This window comes from Pristiophorus japonicus, chromosome 22 (assembly GCF_044704955.1).
Source record: "Pristiophorus japonicus isolate sPriJap1 chromosome 22, sPriJap1.hap1, whole genome shotgun sequence".
Lineage (NCBI taxonomy): Eukaryota > Metazoa > Chordata > Chondrichthyes > Pristiophoridae > Pristiophorus > Pristiophorus japonicus.
In genome coordinates, this window is record NC_091998.1 from 44,171,431 (window position 1) to 44,190,349 (window position 18,919).

Genomic DNA, 18,919 nt, shown 5'->3' on the forward strand with positions numbered 1-18,919 from the left:
CAAGCTCCCAGAAATAGCAATGTGATGTTGACCAGATAATCTGATTTTAGTGATGTTGATTGAGGAATAAATATTGGCCAGGATACCGGGGATAACACCACTACTCTTCTTCAAAATAGTGCCATGGGATCTTTTACATCCGAGACAGAGAGAGAGCAAACAGGGCCTCGGTTTTAACGTCTCATCCGAAAGATGGCACCTCCAACAGTGTAGCATTCCCTGGAGTGGGACTTGAACCCACAACCTTCTGAGTCAGAGGCAAAAGTGCTACCCACTGAGCCACAGCTGAGCCAGATGTCACATCTCCCAACGTCACTCTTTAATACAAAAGCAAAATATTGCAGATGCTGGAATCTGGAATAAAAACAGAAAATGCTGGAAATCTCAGCAGGTCAGGCAGCATCTGTGGAGAGGAAGCAGAGTTAACGTTTCAGGTCTGTGACCCTTCGTCAGAACTGGCGAGTGTTCGGAAAGAACAGATTCTTAACAAGCACTGAAAGGGGAAGGGGAGGAAAGAACAAAAGGGAATTTCTGTGATAGGGTGGAAGGCAGGAGAGATTAGAGAGACAAAAGGGATGATGGCCCAAATTCAAATGGCAGAAGTTAGAAAAACATTAGTCAAGATAGGGTGTGAATGGTGGGATAATAACCAACTGCCATTAGGGACAATGAGAAAGAGTCCAGAAGGCTGTAAAGTGCCTGAGCGAAAGATGAGGTGCTGTCGCTCGTTTAGCTTCATTGGAACAGTGTAGGAGACCGAGGACGGAGAGGTCAGAGTGGGAGTGGAACAGGGAATTAAAGTGACAGGCGACCGGAAGCTCAGGGTCACACTTGTGGACTGAACGGAGGTGTTCTGCAAAGCGGTCACCCAATCTATGCTTGGTCTCCCCAATGTAAAGGAGACCACATCGTGAGCAGAGAATACGGAATACTAAATCGCTGTTTCACCTGGAAGGAGTATTTGGGGCCCTGGATACTGGGAAGGGAGGAGGTAAAAGGGCAGGTGTTACACGGGAAGGTACCGTGGGAAGGGGAGGAGGTGCTGGGAGTGACTGCGGAATGGACCGGGATGTCGTGGAGGGAGCGGTCCCTTCGCAACGTTGAGAGGGGAGGGGAGGGGAAGATTAGATTGGTGGTGGGATCACGCTGGAGGTGGCGGAAATGACGGAGGATGATCCGTTGAACGTGAAGGCTGGTGGGGTGAAAGGTGAGGACAAGGGGAGCCCTGTCATGGTTCTGAGAGGGAGGGGAAGGGGTGAGAGCAGAGATGCGGGAAATAGATCAGACACAGTCGAGGGCCATGTTAACCACGGCGGAGGGGAATCCTCTGTTGAGGAAAAAGGAAGACATGTCAGAGGCACTAGTGTGAAAGGTGGCGTCATCAGAGCAGATGTGAGGGAGACGGAGAAACTGGGAGAATGGAATGGAGTCCTTACAGGATGCGTGGTGAGAGGAAGTGTAGTCCAGGTAGCTGTGGGAGTCAGTGGGCTTATAGTGGATACTGGTCGAAAGCCTATCCCTAGAAATGGAGACAGAGAAGTCGAGGAAGGGAAGGGAAGAGCCGGAGATGGACCATGTGCAGGTGAGGGAAGGGTGGAAATTGGATGCAAAGTGAATGAAATTTTCTAGTTCAGGGCGAGAGCAGGAAACGGCACCGATACAGTCATCAATGTACCGGAAAAAGAGGTGAGGGAGGGGACCCGAGTAGGACTGGAACAAAGAATGTTCCACATATCCCACGAAAAGGCAGGCATAGCTAGGACCCATGCGGGTCCCCGTGGCAACATCTTTAATTTGGAGGAAGTGAGTGGAGTTAAAGGAGAAGTTGATCAAGGTGAGAACAAGTTCGGCCAGGCGGAGAAGGGTGGTGGTGGGATGGGGACTGGTTGGGCCTCCGCTCGAGAAAGAAGCGGAGCGCCCTCAGGCTATCCTGGTGGGGGATGGAAGTTCAGTAAATTGCTGTTGCATTTTGCATAGCCTCCATTTATTCTCAGCCTGGAACAGTGACAGCAATACAGTCTGGAAGTGATAGATCCCAGCTAAAAAGCAGTTTACAGAGAGGGACTGGAATGTAATTTTTCTTGCCTTCTGACTAGACGCCGTCATCATTATCACGTCTCCCACCTACTGCTGACTTACTCATCTGTATTCTAGAAAGGCGTATCCTTGTCCCTCTGGCACAGTTATAATTCAGAAAGTTCTTGGACGCTTCCAGTAATCAAGGTGCTGTCGTCAGAGTACAGTAAATTTTCTCTGATGAATACTTCAGGAACACTACTAAATAAACTCGACAGTAAAGTTATGGGCGGGCCAAGAGCCAGAGGACAATCTGCTCCAAAAGTTTGTTACGTGTTGCACCAGACACTTCAGCCCTGGCAGCATGAACCTTTCCAATGTGTTTTTATTAGTTTGGAACTAAATATTAAGCTTTTGCAGCAGCAGACTCGATGTCACCGAGGTGCCAGAGCAACATCTGTAAAGTCTGAACCCTAGTATAATTTGGCACAAGGTAGTTTTCCCAACAACAAAACCGACTTTGATGGGGATTAATGAGGGAAAATAGCAGGATCACGAGAGGAGAGATTTTCCTCCATGGGTGCATGACAGGCCTGCGTAGGTAAAGCATGTCCGGAGATGGCCCAATTTGCAATACTTCCTTAGCTGTGGCTCAGTGGGCAGCACACTTGCCTCTGTGTCAGAAGGTTGTGGGTTCAAGTCCCACTCCAGGGATTTGAGCACAAAAAATCTCGGCTGACATTCCAGTGGAGTGCTGCACTGTCGGTGGTGCCGTCATTCGGAATGGATGTTAAACCGAGGCCTTGTCTCTCCTTTCAAGTGGATGTAAAAGATCCCATGGCATTATTTCGAAGAAGAGCAGGGGAGTTAACCCTGGTTCCCTGGCCAATATTTATCCCTTAATCTACGTAACAAAAAACAGATTATCTGGTCATTATCATATTGTGTTTGTGGGAGCTTGCTGTCCGCAAATTGGCTGCCGCGTTTCCCACATTACAACAGTGACGACAATCCAAAAAGTACTTCATTGGCTGTAAAGCACTTTGAGACCCCGATAGTCGTGAAAGCGCTCGATAAATGTAAGTCTTTCATTGAACCTCTACAACCCCATGACTTAAGGCAAAATACTGCAGTAACAGGACTGGAAAATTCAATGGCTTCATTTTAAAGGCAGCTTGGTGCATGCCAACACCAAAGTACTTGTCATAGTAAGCTGCCAAAAAAAATGGATATTACTCCATGTTAACATCTTGAACATAACGTCAACAGAAACCTGCTTTGTATTTGCCCATGATGCGGCCTAAGAAAAATTAGCTGTAATTTTCCTACCAATTTCTGACCAGAAAAGGAATGACATAATGGAATATATTTTACAACCCATTGAACTAAATTGATGGGCTCCCCGAACACTTGGTTATGAAATGTAGTATCGAGGGTTGGAAGATATTCTTAGTTGTACGTAAATAGATTGCTAAGGATAAGAATATTATTAAAGGGATGAAATCCATTGAGGGGTAAATGCTCAACCCCTGTGTCATTTCACGGGGCGATGAACCTCACATACAACTTTCGGCAGCAATTCTGGATGTTCACTCATCTATATATCAGAGATATAACAAACAAAGTAAACTGGGCCTAGCCCAGAGTAAGTCTGTGAGCCAAACCAGGAACGAGCAGAATATCAGCACTAAAATTAAGATATTTTACACCATAAAACTATTGGTTCAAATACACGTAACAATTTTGCACAGAATTTGTTTTAAATTTGTTTTTTCTTCCATGATTCTGACTCTCCGTATGTATCGAGACAAAACTGGGTGTTCATCAACTGATTGCCCCTCAACTCCTTCAATGTAATACTCTCTGTTGCACCACGCAAGCTCATTGTAATTCACTGCAACATACTCACATCCTCTGAACATCCAACTCCCCACTACAATACACTCGTACATCTGTGTCCCCACTGTAACACCCTCTGAACATCCACGTCCCCACTGTAACACCCTCTGATACAACCCCCTTCCAATCTAACACCCTCTGATATATCCACCTCCCCACTATAACACACTCGTACATCTGTGTCCCCACTGTAACACCCTCTGATACATCCACGTCCCCACTATAACACCTCTGATATATCCCCCTCCCACTATAACACATTCATACACCTGTGTTCGCACTAAAACACACTCTGATCTGATACATCAACCTACCCATATAGCATTCACTGATACATTCACCTTCCGAGTCTAACACGTTCGGATACATCCACCTAGCCCATATAGAATCATAGAATGGTTACAGCACAGAAGGAGGCCATTTGGCCTGTCGAGCCCATGCCGGCTCTCTGCAAGGGCACCTCAGCTAGTCTAACTCCCCCAACTTTTGCCCCTAGCCCTTCAAATTGTTTTTAGTTCAGGTACCTATCCAATTCCCTTTAGAAAGCCGCAATATAGTAGACCTCCTCCACCTTTTCAGGCAGGGCATTCCAGATCCTAACCACTCGCTGCGTTAAAAAATGTTTTTGCTCATGTCGCCTTTGGTTCTTCTGCCAAAGCACCTTAAATCTGTGTCCTCTGGTTCTCGGCCCTTCTGCCAATGGGAACACTTTATTCTGTCCAGACCCGTCATGATTTAGAATTCTCTGATATACTCTGTATGATTCAATATAACACAGTCTAAACGGTTCCACACCCTGACTATATAGCAGGCTCTAAGTTAAAGAGCGGCATGCTTGTGCTGGTTTTAGTACCACTCAGATAGCTGTGCTCTGGAAAGTGTCAGAGGAAAAACTCGATGCTTTTCGAGCACTAAGCAGGTTGTGCTCTGAGTTGCCAAGAGCAACCTGACCCTTGGCAGCAGTCTGCATAGTCCTTGAGAAAGCAATTCATCTTTAAAAGAACAAATCCAAAAAACAGGCCCGACGCCTTTAGTCTTCCAGCCTCTGACGTCTAACACAAACGAAATTCATTCTGGCAAACTCACTGAATTCTCCAGCCCACATTTGTTGAGGATGAGTGAAAAGTTTGTATTTGATAAGCCAGTTCCCATCAGTTTGCTTTACAATTTTCACATGCTGCACATGTCTGGAGCCGTCAGTGTGGGAGAGGCAGAAAGAACAGTCAGAGAACACACAACAGGTCTGTTAGCATCTGAAGGATGGGGTCACCTTTCCGGTGAGGCTGGAAATTCTGACGGGTCAAATCTGAAATGTGATCTTGCCTTTCTCTTTCAGATCCGTGTATGTGCATAGAAATACATTAAAGTTACAACATGGAATTTGCCCCTACCTGATGTCAGCTGTGGCTCAGTGGGTAGCACACTCACCTCTGTCAGACAGTTGTGGGTTCAAGTCCCACTCCAGGGACTTAAGTACATAAATCTAGGCTGACACTCCAGTGTGGAGGGAGTGCTGCACTGTCAGAGGAGCTGTCTTTTGGATGAGACGTTAAACCGAGGCCCCGTCTACCCTCTCAGGTGGACCTAAAAGATCCCACGGCACTATTTTGAAGAAGAGCAGGGGAGTTATCCTCGGTATCCTGGCCAATATTTATCCCTCAATCAACATGACAAAAACAGATTATCTGGTCATTATCACGTTGCTGTTTGTGGGAGCTTGCAGTACGCAAATTGGCTGCTGTGTTTCCCACATTACAGTGACTATATTCCAAAAGTACCTCATTGGCTGTAAAGTGCTTTGTGACGTCCGGTGGTCATGAAATGTGCGATATAAATCCAAGTCTTTCTTCCTTTCAAACCTGGGACCTTCAGGTCAGTACACACTGCCTTTACCAATTGGACCAGCAGAGAAGTTGTACTATTAATCTTCTGAATATTTTAACACTAAGAGCTAGAAATGTGTGTCGGGCGGTCACTAAATTTAGCACCGGAAAACTTTTAGCGACAGGAACAGCAAAATTCAGTGGTTGCGCCCTGAGAGTGAAGCGGAGCACGAAGGGGAGAGTTCCCCACCTCTCTCAGGACGCTAGGCTGGGTGAATATCCCGAGCTAAAGAGCCATCTTCGTAGCACCCGGAGAGAGATCTCTCTGCAAAAAACGTAACAAAAAACACAAAAAAACATTCCCTTTACATCACTCAATAAAGTTAAATCGCCAAAAAAAATACTCACACTCGCCTCACGCAGCCATTCCTTCCCTTAGCGCCCCGGGACAGCTCTGCCTGCCAGCTTTCTCTGGCGGAGTCACTAGGGGGCGCTATGGGTGCCGTGCAAACCAAATGTTGCTTCCGTGTTGATACCGGGGGACGTTGCACACTGGCGCGACGCTCCCAGGCGCCTCTCCCACCCAATTTCTCCCCTCTCCCCCACGAGAGTTTAACTTCAAAAAAAATAACAAGGAAATTCGGTTGGATACCGTGACTGAAATTGCTTCTGACATTTCCCAGGCAGGTGCTGAGGACGAGGAGGACGAGGACTATTTTGATGGGGCCTGGTGCGCTCAAATAGAGGATCAGTCGCAGTGGCTTGAGGTGGATGCCAGAAAACTGATCGAATTCAGTGGAGTGATCACCCAGGGCCGGGATTCACTGCTGCAGTACGTTGATAAACCACTTCCTCTTATTTTCTAATGGGCTGAGTTTGTCACCTCACTCTCCTTCAGCTCTGATGAATGTTGCATTTTTGTCTGAGTGAAACCAAATGTTTCCGGGTCTGAGACACGCAGTTTGTACAGGGACTTGTTTTCCAAACTACGTAAGTATAGGCAAAAAAACTCAGTGGGGAATCACGCTGAAAATCATGCATTAGGTTAACTTTTTTCACCCAGAGGTGGTGGGTGTCGAGAACTCACTACCTGAAAGGGTGGTAGAGGCAGAAACCCTCATCGCATTTAAAAAGTACTTGGGCGTGCACTTGAAGTGCCGTAACCTACAGGGCTACAGACCAAGAGCTGGATTAGGCTTGATAGTTGTTTTTCAACCGTCACAGACACGAACGGTCTCCTTCTGTGCCGTATATTTCTATGATCTGAAAGTTCAAGGTAGCTTCCATGACTTTATAAAGTACTGATGGGAGAGCAATAGGCAGTAGTTAGAAAGGTATTTAGGGTCACCATTTTTTTAGGAATAGGGTAAACATCAGCAAATTTCCAAGAAGAAGGAAAGGTATAATCGGGAATGAAGAGAAGAGTGTTTGCATACCCCTCACAAGTCTAACCATCAACTACCACATCGTCACTTTGCTAGCCCTCCCCAGCTACCACCAACAAGGACTACAACAGCCATGCCATGCTATCACCATCACCTCCGAATTCCTCTCCAAGTCACACACCCTCCTGACTTGGAAGTATATTGCCGTTTCTTTATTGCCACTGGGTCAATATCCTTACCTAACACTATTGTGGGGGTCCCATCAACACAAGGACTGCAGTAGTTGAAGGAGAAGGCCTATCACCACCTTCTCATGGGAATGGTATTTGGAATAACCGTGGCCTTGACAACATTGCCCACATCCTGAGAACAAAATGAATGTCCATTTTCCAACTGTTGACATTAGTGGCCACACCATCTCCTGCTCTCAAATGGAATTTCCCCATCTTCTCCCTTGCCTGTCTACAAGAAGTTTGATTACTCTTTTGTGCCAAACACTTCTTTTACACTCAATAATTCTTAACTTACGTCTAAAAATGTCCAAGGGCATTGAATAATGCTCCCATACTTGGAGAGGCTTTTGAAACCTCTTTTGCATCAAATAAGCATTCCTTCTTTCACCTCCAACTTCCAACCTCTCTTTCCTCATTGAAACTTTACTTGCACTTTCTGTTTTATCAATACAATTACAGTCATGAATTTTCTCTGTTGTTCCTAAGCTCTAAATACACCATCCTACATCCTTTCTGTATCCCCAATGCAAAACTCATCAGAATGTCTCCTAAATTCCTTCATTCAATATCACATTGCTGTTTGTGGGAGCTTGCTGTGCGCAAATCAGCAGCCGCATTTCCCACATTACAACAGTGACTACACTCCAAAAGTACTTCATTGACTGTAAAGCACTTTGAGACATCTGGTGGCCCTGAAAGGTGCTATAGAAATGCAGCTCTTTCTTTCATTCACTAGGACCTCAAAACTATGAGTCCTCCAATCCTCTTTTCTTACAATCTTCAGAATTCTAAAATCCGAGTTTGGCATCACCTGATTTAACTCATCTTCTTTTCAACCTTGATCATTTTCTGTGTTGTTGGCCTTTGCTCTTCGTTCTTAATTTTTAAAAATCCATATGCTTCACCTAGTTATCAATTGTGTGTTCTTCAAAAATACTGAATAGTTCAGTAATAATGGAACCAAACTGGTGCCATCATTCATTGTAAGGAGTTTGAAAGCCAGCGGTCACACAAAGTACATCAGAACATAAGAAATAGATGTAGGGGTAGGCCATTCGGCCCCTCGAGCTGCTCTGCCATTCAATAAGAGCGTGGCTGATCTTCGACCTCAACTCCACTTTCTCGCCCGATCCCTATATCCCTGATTCTCCTAGAGTCCAAAAATCTGTAGATCTCAGCCTTGAATATATCCAATGACTGAGCCTCCACAGCTCTCTGGGGCAGAGAATTCCAAAGATTCACCATCCACTGAGTGCCGAAATTTCTCCTCATCTCAGTCCTAAATGGCTGACCCCTTATTCTGAGACAGTGACCCCTGGTTCTAGACTTCCCAGCCCGGGGGAAACATCCTCCCTGGCATCTACCCTGTCAAGCCCTGTAAGAATTTTGTATGTTTCAATGAGATCGCCTCTCATTCTTCTAAACTCTAGAGAATACTGGCTTGGTCTGCTCAATCTCAGCTCGAGCTCTTGAAACTAACAACCAAATCTCTTTGTTGACAGCAATGACTGGGTGAACTCATACTATGTGCAGTTCAGCAACGACAGCCGCACATGGATGACATACAACGATGGATATTATGATTGGGTACGTGTCTCGCAAGCTGATAGATATAACTGAATATGTGTCACACGCTGGCAGACGTGACTGGGTACATAATCATATGCTGATGGATATGACTGGTCAATGGACACTGAGTATGAATCATACTGCCAGGTGCAAATGGATAAATATCGAGGACAGCAGATGGGTAACACTCGCTGACAGATGTTACTGGCTGTGTATCAGACAAGTTGACAGTTCTGACTGAGTATGTATCCAGAAGTTGAAAGATGTTATGGGTTATGTATCACACAGATGACAGCTGTGATTTTTTTACGTGCCACATAAGATGACAGATATAATGGGTTATGTATCACATAAGATGACAATTAAGACTGACGCGCTGACATGTCATGGATGTATTTCGCAACCGGATATTTGCTCTATCAATGTAACCTACACCATATCGCCCTTTCAGGCTACAGCTGTACTTACGGCTTTAAATGGAAACATAGAAAATAGGTGCAGGAGTAGGCCATTCAGCCCTTCGAGCCTGCACCACCATTCAATAAGATCATGGCTGATCATCACGTCAGTACCCCTTTCCTGCTTTCTCTCCATACCCCTTGATCCCTTTAGCCGTAAGGGCCATATCTAACTCCCTCTTGAATATATCCAACGAACTGGCCTCAACAACTCTCTGCAGTAGCGAATTCCACAGGTTAACAACTCTCTGAGTGAAGAAGTTTCTCCTCATCTCGCTCCTAAATGGCTTACCCCTTATCCTTAGACTGTGTCCCCTGGTTCTGGACTTCCCCAACATCGGGAACATTCTTCCTGCGTCTAACCTGTTTAGTCCTGTCAGAATTTTATATGTTTCTATGAGATCCCCTCTCATCCTTCTAAACTCCAGTGAATGCAAGCCCAGTCGATCCGGTCTCTTCTCATATGACAGTCCTGTCATCCCGGGAATCAGTCTGGTGAACCTTCGCTGCACTCCCTCCATAGCAAGAACGTCCTTCCTCAGATTAGGAGACCAAAACTGAACACAATATTCCAGGTGAGGCCTCACCAAGGCCCTGTACAACTGCAGTAAGACCGCCCTGCTCCTATACTCAAATCCCCTCGCTATGAAGGCCAACATGCCATTTGCCTTCTTCACCGCCTGCTGCACCTGCATGCCAACTTTCAATGACTGATGAACCATGACACCCAAACAAAACAAGTTTACAGGGCTGCCCGAAGACCAGATGTGGAACAAAGCCATACGGAGATCAAGAACATAAGAAATAGGAGCAGGAGTAGGCCATTCGGCCCATTGAGCCTGCTGCACCATTCAATGAGATTATGGCTGATCTTCGACCTCAACTCCACTTGCCTGCACTATCCCCATATCCCTTGATTCCCTTAATATCCAAAGAACATTCCAGGTTCAATCTCTAATCAGGGCTGATCTCGGCCAGAGCAAGGAACTGGGGATGGACAGGAGACGGCGCTTCACCCTTGCACAGTCATAAATTGTCTAGTCCCATAAATGAAAAATAGCCCTTTGTATGAGTCCCTGAGTGGAAGCACGTGACACTGAGACTAATAGAGTTTCTGAGCGGAAGAATCTGCACACAGATATATCAGTCTGAGCCCCTTGGTGGGCACGTCTGTGCCCATGGGTACCTACCAGACCTTCAGTTGGTCATTGTAATGTATGCACCTGTGAGTATGCTCAGGTTTGTAGAGCTGTTGCATTGTGAGTGGCTTAGCCAGTCACGTAATGTTCACAAGACTCAAGCCAGTTGGGTTCGGGGGATCCACGATGAAGCAGGTGGTTGTCAGCCTGGTGGATGAACTGGTAATGTGTAGTGTGATTGTTAAACCTTTCGCTAATAAACCAACTAGTTCTTAATAGTTGCTATGAATTCTTAAGCAAAGAACCCATGAAGCGAATACATCACAATCATTATTAAACTCAAGACTAGAAAGCTGACAGATCCTGAATAGCGAGATTTATATGAGTGACAATGCTTCACAGTATTATTATCAATAAAAAGAAAGAATATTTAGCAGCGGCCGTTGATAGATGGTTAACTGATATTTCCCCATTTCTGTAGCTATTTTATGGGAATGTGGATACCGACACACCAGTTCTGAGTGAATTCCCAGATACCATTGTTGCTCGCTACATCCGGATTAATCCACAAAGCTGGAATGGAAGCCTGTGTATGAGAATGGAGGTACTCGGCTGTCCAGTGGCAGGTAAGAACGTTCTCTCTCGCAAGGAACGAAAATCTGTCCACCTGCCATGCCGTATGTGCAATACAGCATTTAGATGCAAGTGATGCACGTATCAGTGTTTGCATGGTTTACTATCGAAAATACATACTGCATCTGCGAGTATTTTCCGCATGTACTGTACATTATACACAATAGATGTCAGTGTTTATAATATATAAAAGCAAAATGCTGCGGATGCTGGAATCTGAAATAAAAACAGAAAATGCTGGAAATCTCAGCAGGTCAGGCAGCATCTGCGGAGGGAGAAACAGAGTTAACATTTCTGGTCGACGACCCTTCGTCTGAACTGGCGAATGTTCGAACTGAACAGATTCTTGTGGAGCACTGAAAGGGGGAGGGGAGGAAAGAACAAAAGGGAAGGTCTGTGATAGGGTGGAAGACAGGAGAGATTAGAGAGACAAAAAGGATGATGGGCCGACTTGAGATGGTAATGGCAGGAGTTAGAAAAAGATTAGTCCAGATAGAGGTGTGAATGGCGGAATAATTATCAGCTGCCATGGGAAACAGAGACAAAAGTTAAATAAGATTGGGAGAGGGGGTTAAAAAAAAGGAGGAAAGAGAGCAAAATTGGGCAGATATATAAGTCAAAAGCAAAATACTGCAGATGCTGGAATCTGAAATAAAAACAGATATGTGAGTGTTTACTTCATACTGTAGAATGCATATGATAAATGTACCAATGTTTATTGTGTATTCTTTACAACAGTCATGTACATATGCCAGTGTCAGCATTTATTAATGTACCAGTCTATTGGAGTTTTAAAATATAATTCTAAACGTTGTACATTTGCTTTTACAATTAGATTTTTTATCTTTCAAGCTGTTCCAACCCATTGACTCCAGTGCCGGTTAGGATTCTCCAAATTATCCATGTCTTCATTGCCACGGGAAGAACAGAAGAATTAGGAGCAGGAGTCGGCCATTCGGCTGCTCGAGCCTGCTCCACCATTCAATACGATCATGGCTGATCTTCTACCTCAGCTCCACCACATTACTAATAGGATGCTAGATTAGCACATGAGGGAGAAAGGAACAGTAGGGTATGCTGATAGGGTTAGATGTAGAGGGATGGGAGGAGGCTCGTGTGGAGCATAAACGCCATCAGAGACTAGTTGGGCCGAATGGCCTGTGTCTATGCCGTAGACTCGATGTCAATGTAGCATAGCAGTGAAACGGTGTCCCAGGCTCTAGTCATTGATGCTACATAGCAGCCGTATCCATAGTTTTATTTTGACAGCGATCATTTAGATGAAGTGCCAATGAAATCAAAGAGGAAAAAAACTTCAAATATATTTTAATAGAATCAGAGAATTACAGCACAGGAGGCTAGTCAGCTCATCGTGTCTGTGTCACTACAAGCTCGCCCACTGGAGCTGTTGAACCACATTTCCTTGCCTCTTTTTCTGTATCGTTTTATACTTCTCTTTTTGAAATACAGACAATTCCTTTACATACTGCTGTCTCTACCTTGTGGTAAAGAGTTCCACGTTCTAATAGCCTGTGTGAAGACATTTCTTCTAACATCCCCTTTCTTTCTCCCAGTCATAGTTTTCAGGCTTGTTTGCAGCCAGCAAAAATAATCTTGCACTACTTGGCCTCTGGGAACTTTTCCTAATTTTGTCACCAGGGTTAGGTTGTACTTGCAGTTAAGTCGATCATGGCCATCGCTACAAAACCTAAAACTCTCAAACGTCCTTTGCCTCTCTCACAGCCGCCAATCAATACGAGTCCAATGAAGTGCCGGCAGAAAAGGGCTTTGACTTCAGGCATCACAACTACAAGGACATGCGACAGGTACGGCCAGACTGAAGCTGCGATTCAGATATTGGGCATATAAGGTCATACTCCAGTTCATAGGGAACAAGAGCCCAATCACAACAGTGACTTTTGCTTCTTGAGAAATATCTAAAACACAACTTATTATTTCACATTTATATTGCCACATACCTGTCCACTCTCCTAATTGTCTACTTCCTCCATTTATCTCCTGCATTCCTCCTCGCAGCTTTCCATATCCCCTAATTTGATGTTGCCAGCAAATGTTGATATTCCCTCAATGAGTGTGCCTAATCACTTCGGGGGCAAAATTGACTGGTTTTGCGCCCCCTAAGGTAGCCAGTTAGTAAGGTAATATTAGATTTTATCTTCTGCTTTTTCCTTGATAGTTTTCAGAAATCAAGGGACATTTAACAGAGTGTTAACTCCTCAAAAGTGGTTCTTCAGATAGAGTCAGAGACAGTACAAATTATACTGAGTCTGTTATGTATGTTAACTGGGTTTTACCTGCCACCGGAGGGCGCGACTGTCAGTGTCCTAATGGTCACTGGCAGACACGTGCAAGCTTTCTATATAATGTTGGCAGCATTGTTGAATCCTCACTTTGAGAGTTAATAAACTGAAGTAAGGTCATATCTGAACTAGCTCGCCGTATTTAGCCTCGTGGAGTTATTTGATACATAACAGAGTCTGTTGGAAGGAGTGGAAAAAATGACTAATTTTTGTTCCAATCTCTCTAACTTTCACATTGCCTTGTTAGAACATAAGAAATAGGAGTAGGTCATTTGGCCCCTCAAACCTGCTCCGCCATACAATAAGATCATGGCTGATCTGATCTTGTCCTCAACTCCACTTCTCTGCCCTCTCCCCATAACCTTTGCCCCTCCTATCGCTCAAAAATCTGTCTATCTCCACCTTAAATATATTCAATGACCCAGCCTCCACAGCTCTCTGGGGTAGAGAATTCCAAAGATTCACGACCCTCTGAGAGAAGAAATTCCTCCTCATTTCCGTTTTAAATTGGTGACCCTTTATTCTGAAATTGTTGAGTACGTAATGATTTTATTCTAACAAGTGAAACAATTTAACACTTTAAAAAAAATTATCTGTTAGCTGATGAAGGTTGTGAATGAGCAGTGCCCGAACATTACCCGGATTTACAATATCGGAAAAAGTTCCCAAGGAATGAAGATCTATGCCATGGAGTTGTCAGATAACCCGGGAGAACACGAACCAGGTAATGTTCCCCCGTGTGTCTCTATTATATAGTTTCAAATCAAAATTAAGGTCATAAATTATTAATCTCTGCATGTTGCAGGAACGGTTTAAGGACCACAATTTAATTATTGTTGGTGACTACTTTAGCTCTCAGGTAGCAGTCAACGATGTCTTAATTAAAGAAAGAAAGGCTTGGATTTATATAGCGCCTTTCATGTCTCAAAGCACTTTACAGCCAATTAAGTACTTTTGGAGTGTAGTTCCTGAAATGTAGGAAATGCAGCAGCCAACTTGCGCACAGCAAGCTCCCAAAACGACAATGTGATAATGGCCAGATAATCTGCTTTTTGTTATGTTGGATGAGGGATAAATAATTTGCTAGGACACCGGGGATAACTCCCCTGCTCTTCTTCGAAATAGTGCCTTGGGATCTTTTCCATCATCATCATAGGCGATCCCTCGAAAGAGGATAACTTGCTTCCACACCAAAAGGGACACGTTCACAGATGTTTCAATGAAGGACCCGATATTCCAGTCCTGAACTCCAGGGGTGGAAGATGCCTGTGCGTGGATTTTTTTAACACGTGGTGACCGTTGCACACCAGCCACCACACGGGCTTGACAGAGCTAGGTCTTGGTCCAGCGGCAAGGATTAACCAAGACGACTGGAGACCTGTTCTGCTGCACGGACCTAGTGCGTACACATATCGCAGTGTGGGCTGGCCCGTGCTGCCCCTGGGCCCTTGGCTCTTCTGGGTCCCGTACCCGACAGCTGCAACACTTTCTTAAGAAGGTATTCCTGCAATTAAGTCTGATTAGTAAAGTGACTCGGAAGGTTAACTGTCAGTTACTTTATTACATCTCAGTAAATAGAATAAAAGTAACATGTAAGCCAGACTAGGTAGGGCTGGGAGGTTCTCTTCCCTGGAGGACAGTGAATTAGTTGGGTTTGTACAACAATCAGCTTTCATGGTCACTTTTTCCTACTGCTAGCCCACAGATGACTAGATTAATTAAATTCAATTTCACAATTTGCTATGGTGAGATTTGAACGCACAACCCCCACAGGGTTGATAGTCCAGTACCATAATCACTAGGTCACTGTACCTCTAATTTTCTTTTTCATTCTCGGAGGAGCGGGCAGGTCGGAGGGCCTCCTTGTGGAACTGCTCCTGGGCATGGCCAAGGCTGCCATTAACCGGTCCAGCGGGCAGTCGAGGGGGTCGTTCAGCCCGACTGCCTGCCTCTCTTCCGCGGTTACATTCGAGCCATTACGTCCACCTGAGAGAGCAGATGGGGCCTCGGTTTAATGTCTCATCCGAAAGACAGCACTTTCAACAATGCAACAGTCCCTCAGCACTGCACTGGAGTGTCAGCCCAGACTTATGTGCCCAAGTTAGTGATTGCCAGTGTCTGGGTTGGGCTCAGCTCCCAGTATGACAAGTGAGGGTTTTTAAACTCTTTCTCACAAACGCTGAACCTAATTTTAAAAGGAACTCCAATAATATTTTTATATCTTCTTAGAAACTTTCGCTGGTATCTATTAATCTGTCAATCTGTGTCTCTTCTCCCAGACTCTGGGCTTGAAAACTCACCGATCGGGTCTTAGGGCTTGGGCTTTACATAGGATTACATGCGATATACGGCACAGAAACAGGCCATTCCATGCCGGCGTTTATGCTCCACTCGAGCCTCCTCCCGTCTTTCCTCATCTAAATCTATCAGCATAACCCTCTATTCCCTTCTCCTCCATATATCGTCCAGCCTCCCCTTAAATGCATCGATACTATTCGCTTCAACCACTCCCTGCGGTAATGAGTTCCACATTTTCGCCACTCTCTGGGTAAAGAAGTTTCTTCTGAATTCCCTATTGGATTTCTTGGTGACTATCTTATATTAATGGCCTCTAGTTTTGCTCTTCCCCACAAGTAGAAACATTCTCTCTATATCCACTCTATCAAAACCTTTCATAATATTAAAGACCTCTATTAGGTCACCCCTCAGCCTTTTGTCAAGAGAAAGAGCTTGCTGGCTCCAGATCATAACTGTCTTTATTTCTGGTTTAGGTAATTCAGCAGTAGGCCAGTTTACCTGGCCCTTTACCAAGCAAGCCTCTCGCCATTTTGGGGTAGAGGAAAATCTTAATCTTAATTTTATTTATCTTAAGGGAGCTGGTGCGCCATTTCTTGGGTGTCCTCCTCAACGGCTGTCTAACTCGGTGTCTTTTGGAGGTCACTCTTTTGTTTACTTTACATTAAATACCTTTAATATTGTTTAATTTCTTGGGGGGGGAAAGTGTCCGTAATATGTTCTTTTCATGCTACTGACCGCACTCTTAGTACCTCGTTGTGCCTGGGTTCCAAGTGATTCCCCTTGTGAGAAAGAGAAATTTGTGGATATTGGGTGAGGACCAGCTTAGACTTGGCTGTGATGAACGTCATGGTCAAAGTGCCTCCAACAATCGACTGTCTCGATTCACATACTTGAGGAGATCTGTTGGTGCTCTTGGGAGTATAATCCAGCATAAGTAATCACCACGAGCAGAGGACAATTGAAAACCTTACCCAAATGAAGTGTGCGAGAGAATTAAGTGACAACCTTATGACTAAACCTGCAATTCCTTTGGCTGCAATCATTACCAGGCCTTTGAGATCATAAGAACATAAGAAATAGGAGTGGTAGTAGGCCATTTTCCTCTCGAGCCTGCTCCGCCATTCAATAAGACCATGGCTGATCTTCTACCTCAACTCCACCTGTACTATCCCCATATCCCTTGATTCCCTTAATATCCAAAAATCTAGCGATCTCTGTCTTGAATATACTCAACGACTGAGCCTCCACAGCCCTCTGGGGTAGAGAATTCCAAAGATTCACCACCCTCTGAGTGAAGAAATTTCTCCTCATCTCAGTCCTAAATGGCCGACCCCTTATTCTGAGACTGTGACCCCTGGTTCTAGACTCCCCAGCCAGGGGAAAACAGCCTCCCAGCATCTATCCCTGTCAAGCCCTGTAAGAATTTTTGTATGTTTCAATTTCAATTCATCATTTTAACACTGTATCACCGTACACGCGCTTACACCTAATTGTGATAAATTGTTGTTTTACAGGGGAGCCTGAATTTCATTACACTGCTGGAATACATGGCAACGAGGTCTTAGGTCGGGAGTTACTGCTGCTTCTAATGCAATTCCTGTGTAAGGAATACATCTACGGAAACCCCCGGATCACCCATATAATCGATAGCACAAGGATACACCTTGTACCCTCTCTCAATCCAGACGGTTACGAACTGGCTTATGAAATAGTGAGCACCTGGTTGGAAATATAGTCCACAAGTCTTTAACTGGCCGACGGGACCCTAAATGTGGAGCAGGAAAATGTACCATTGATTGATTTAAATGTGCATTGTTCAACATCTTGTTTCCATGGCAGTGATCACGAACCTTGTTGCAAACTAGAGGTGATCCAAATCTCAGCTGTCTGTGCCCTAATTCGCAGAAGTCCCGCTCACCCTTAACCCTTATGCTCACTGACCTACATTGGCTTCCAGTTAAGCAGCGCCTCGATTTCAAAATTCTCATCCTTATTTTCAAATCGCTCCAAGGCCTCATCACTCCCTATCTCTGTAATCTCCTCTAGCCCCACAACCCACTTGGGGTGTCTGCGCTCCTCTAATTCTGCCCTCTTGATCATCTCTGATTATAATCGCTCAACCATCGGTGGCCGTGCCTTCTGTTGCCTCGGCCCCAAGCTCTGGAACTCTCTCCCTAAACCTCTCCGCCTCTCTACCTCTCTTTCCCCCTTCAACATGCTCCTTAAAACCTACCTCTTTGACCAAGCTTTTGGTCAGCTGTGCTAAATTCTACTTATGTGGCTCGGTGTCAAATTTTTTTATCTCGTAACACTCCTGTGAAGCGCCTTGGGACATTTCACCACGTTAAAGGCGCTATATAAATACGAGTTGTTGTTGTACCCGTTGTCCTTTCACACCTGTATTTGTGCCTTTGGGAACAGTGCACTTACCAAGGTAAGGATGAGTTTGGTGAAATGGAAGATTTTTTCTTCTTTGCACCCAATCGCAGGTTTAGGTCTGGCATGGTGTACGGTAGAACCATTGTCGTGCTTCCCAGCTTCGCACTGTGGATTCAGTGTGATGTTTCTATCCCTTTTTTGAAGTGAGGTTGTAAAGTTAGCGTCAATTCGTTGCAGTTTTGAATGAGATGGGATTGGCAGTGTCCAAAAGTGTGGATAAAAGAAAAAAAACGGGGACTTGGTTCTGCCACAAAAAAACAACGAAGATCGAAGGAAGAACAGAAAATAATCAAATTTTTTTAATTCTCCCACAGGGGTCAGAGCTAAGTAGCTGGGCACTGGGGTACTGGACGGAAGAAGGATATGACCTCAGTGACAACTTTCCAGAGCTGACCTCAATCATCTGGGGTGCGAAAGAACAAAGAAGTGACATTCGAAGAGTGGCCAATCACCACCTTCCCATACCAGAGGAATACCAATCGGAAGAAGGCGCGGTGAGCAGGCAGCAGACACACTCCAACTGTACAGAAAGTTTGTTGCAAAGGGGCTGTTTTTTCTGAATTCTTTACTCAAGCCATAACTTGGATGAAAAAAAACTGCAAAAAATCTCAAATGAAAACTGAAAATGCAGGAAATACGTAGAGCGACATTGCATTTACAGCCCAGAAATGGAAGAATCGGTCCAAATGGTCCAACTTTTGCTCCA

The 18,919-nt window shown here is 44.8% G+C and overlaps 1 protein-coding gene across 1 annotated transcript in view; it reads left to right on the top strand.

The window, feature by feature from the left end:
• Nucleotides 1-18,919, top strand: part of LOC139234984 (inactive carboxypeptidase-like protein X2) — an 81,835-nt gene that overhangs the window by 50,600 nt on the left and 12,316 nt on the right. The window contains exons 10-16 of the mRNA XM_070866041.1: nt 6,422-6,570; nt 8,859-8,943; nt 11,004-11,148; nt 12,899-12,981; nt 14,077-14,200; nt 17,289-17,485; nt 18,528-18,707. Coding sequence (XP_070722142.1) covers nt 6,422-6,570; nt 8,859-8,943; nt 11,004-11,148; nt 12,899-12,981; nt 14,077-14,200; nt 17,289-17,485; nt 18,528-18,707 — 963 coding nt within the window. The remainder of the gene's footprint in view (nt 1-6,421; nt 6,571-8,858; nt 8,944-11,003; nt 11,149-12,898; nt 12,982-14,076; nt 14,201-17,288; nt 17,486-18,527; nt 18,708-18,919) is intronic.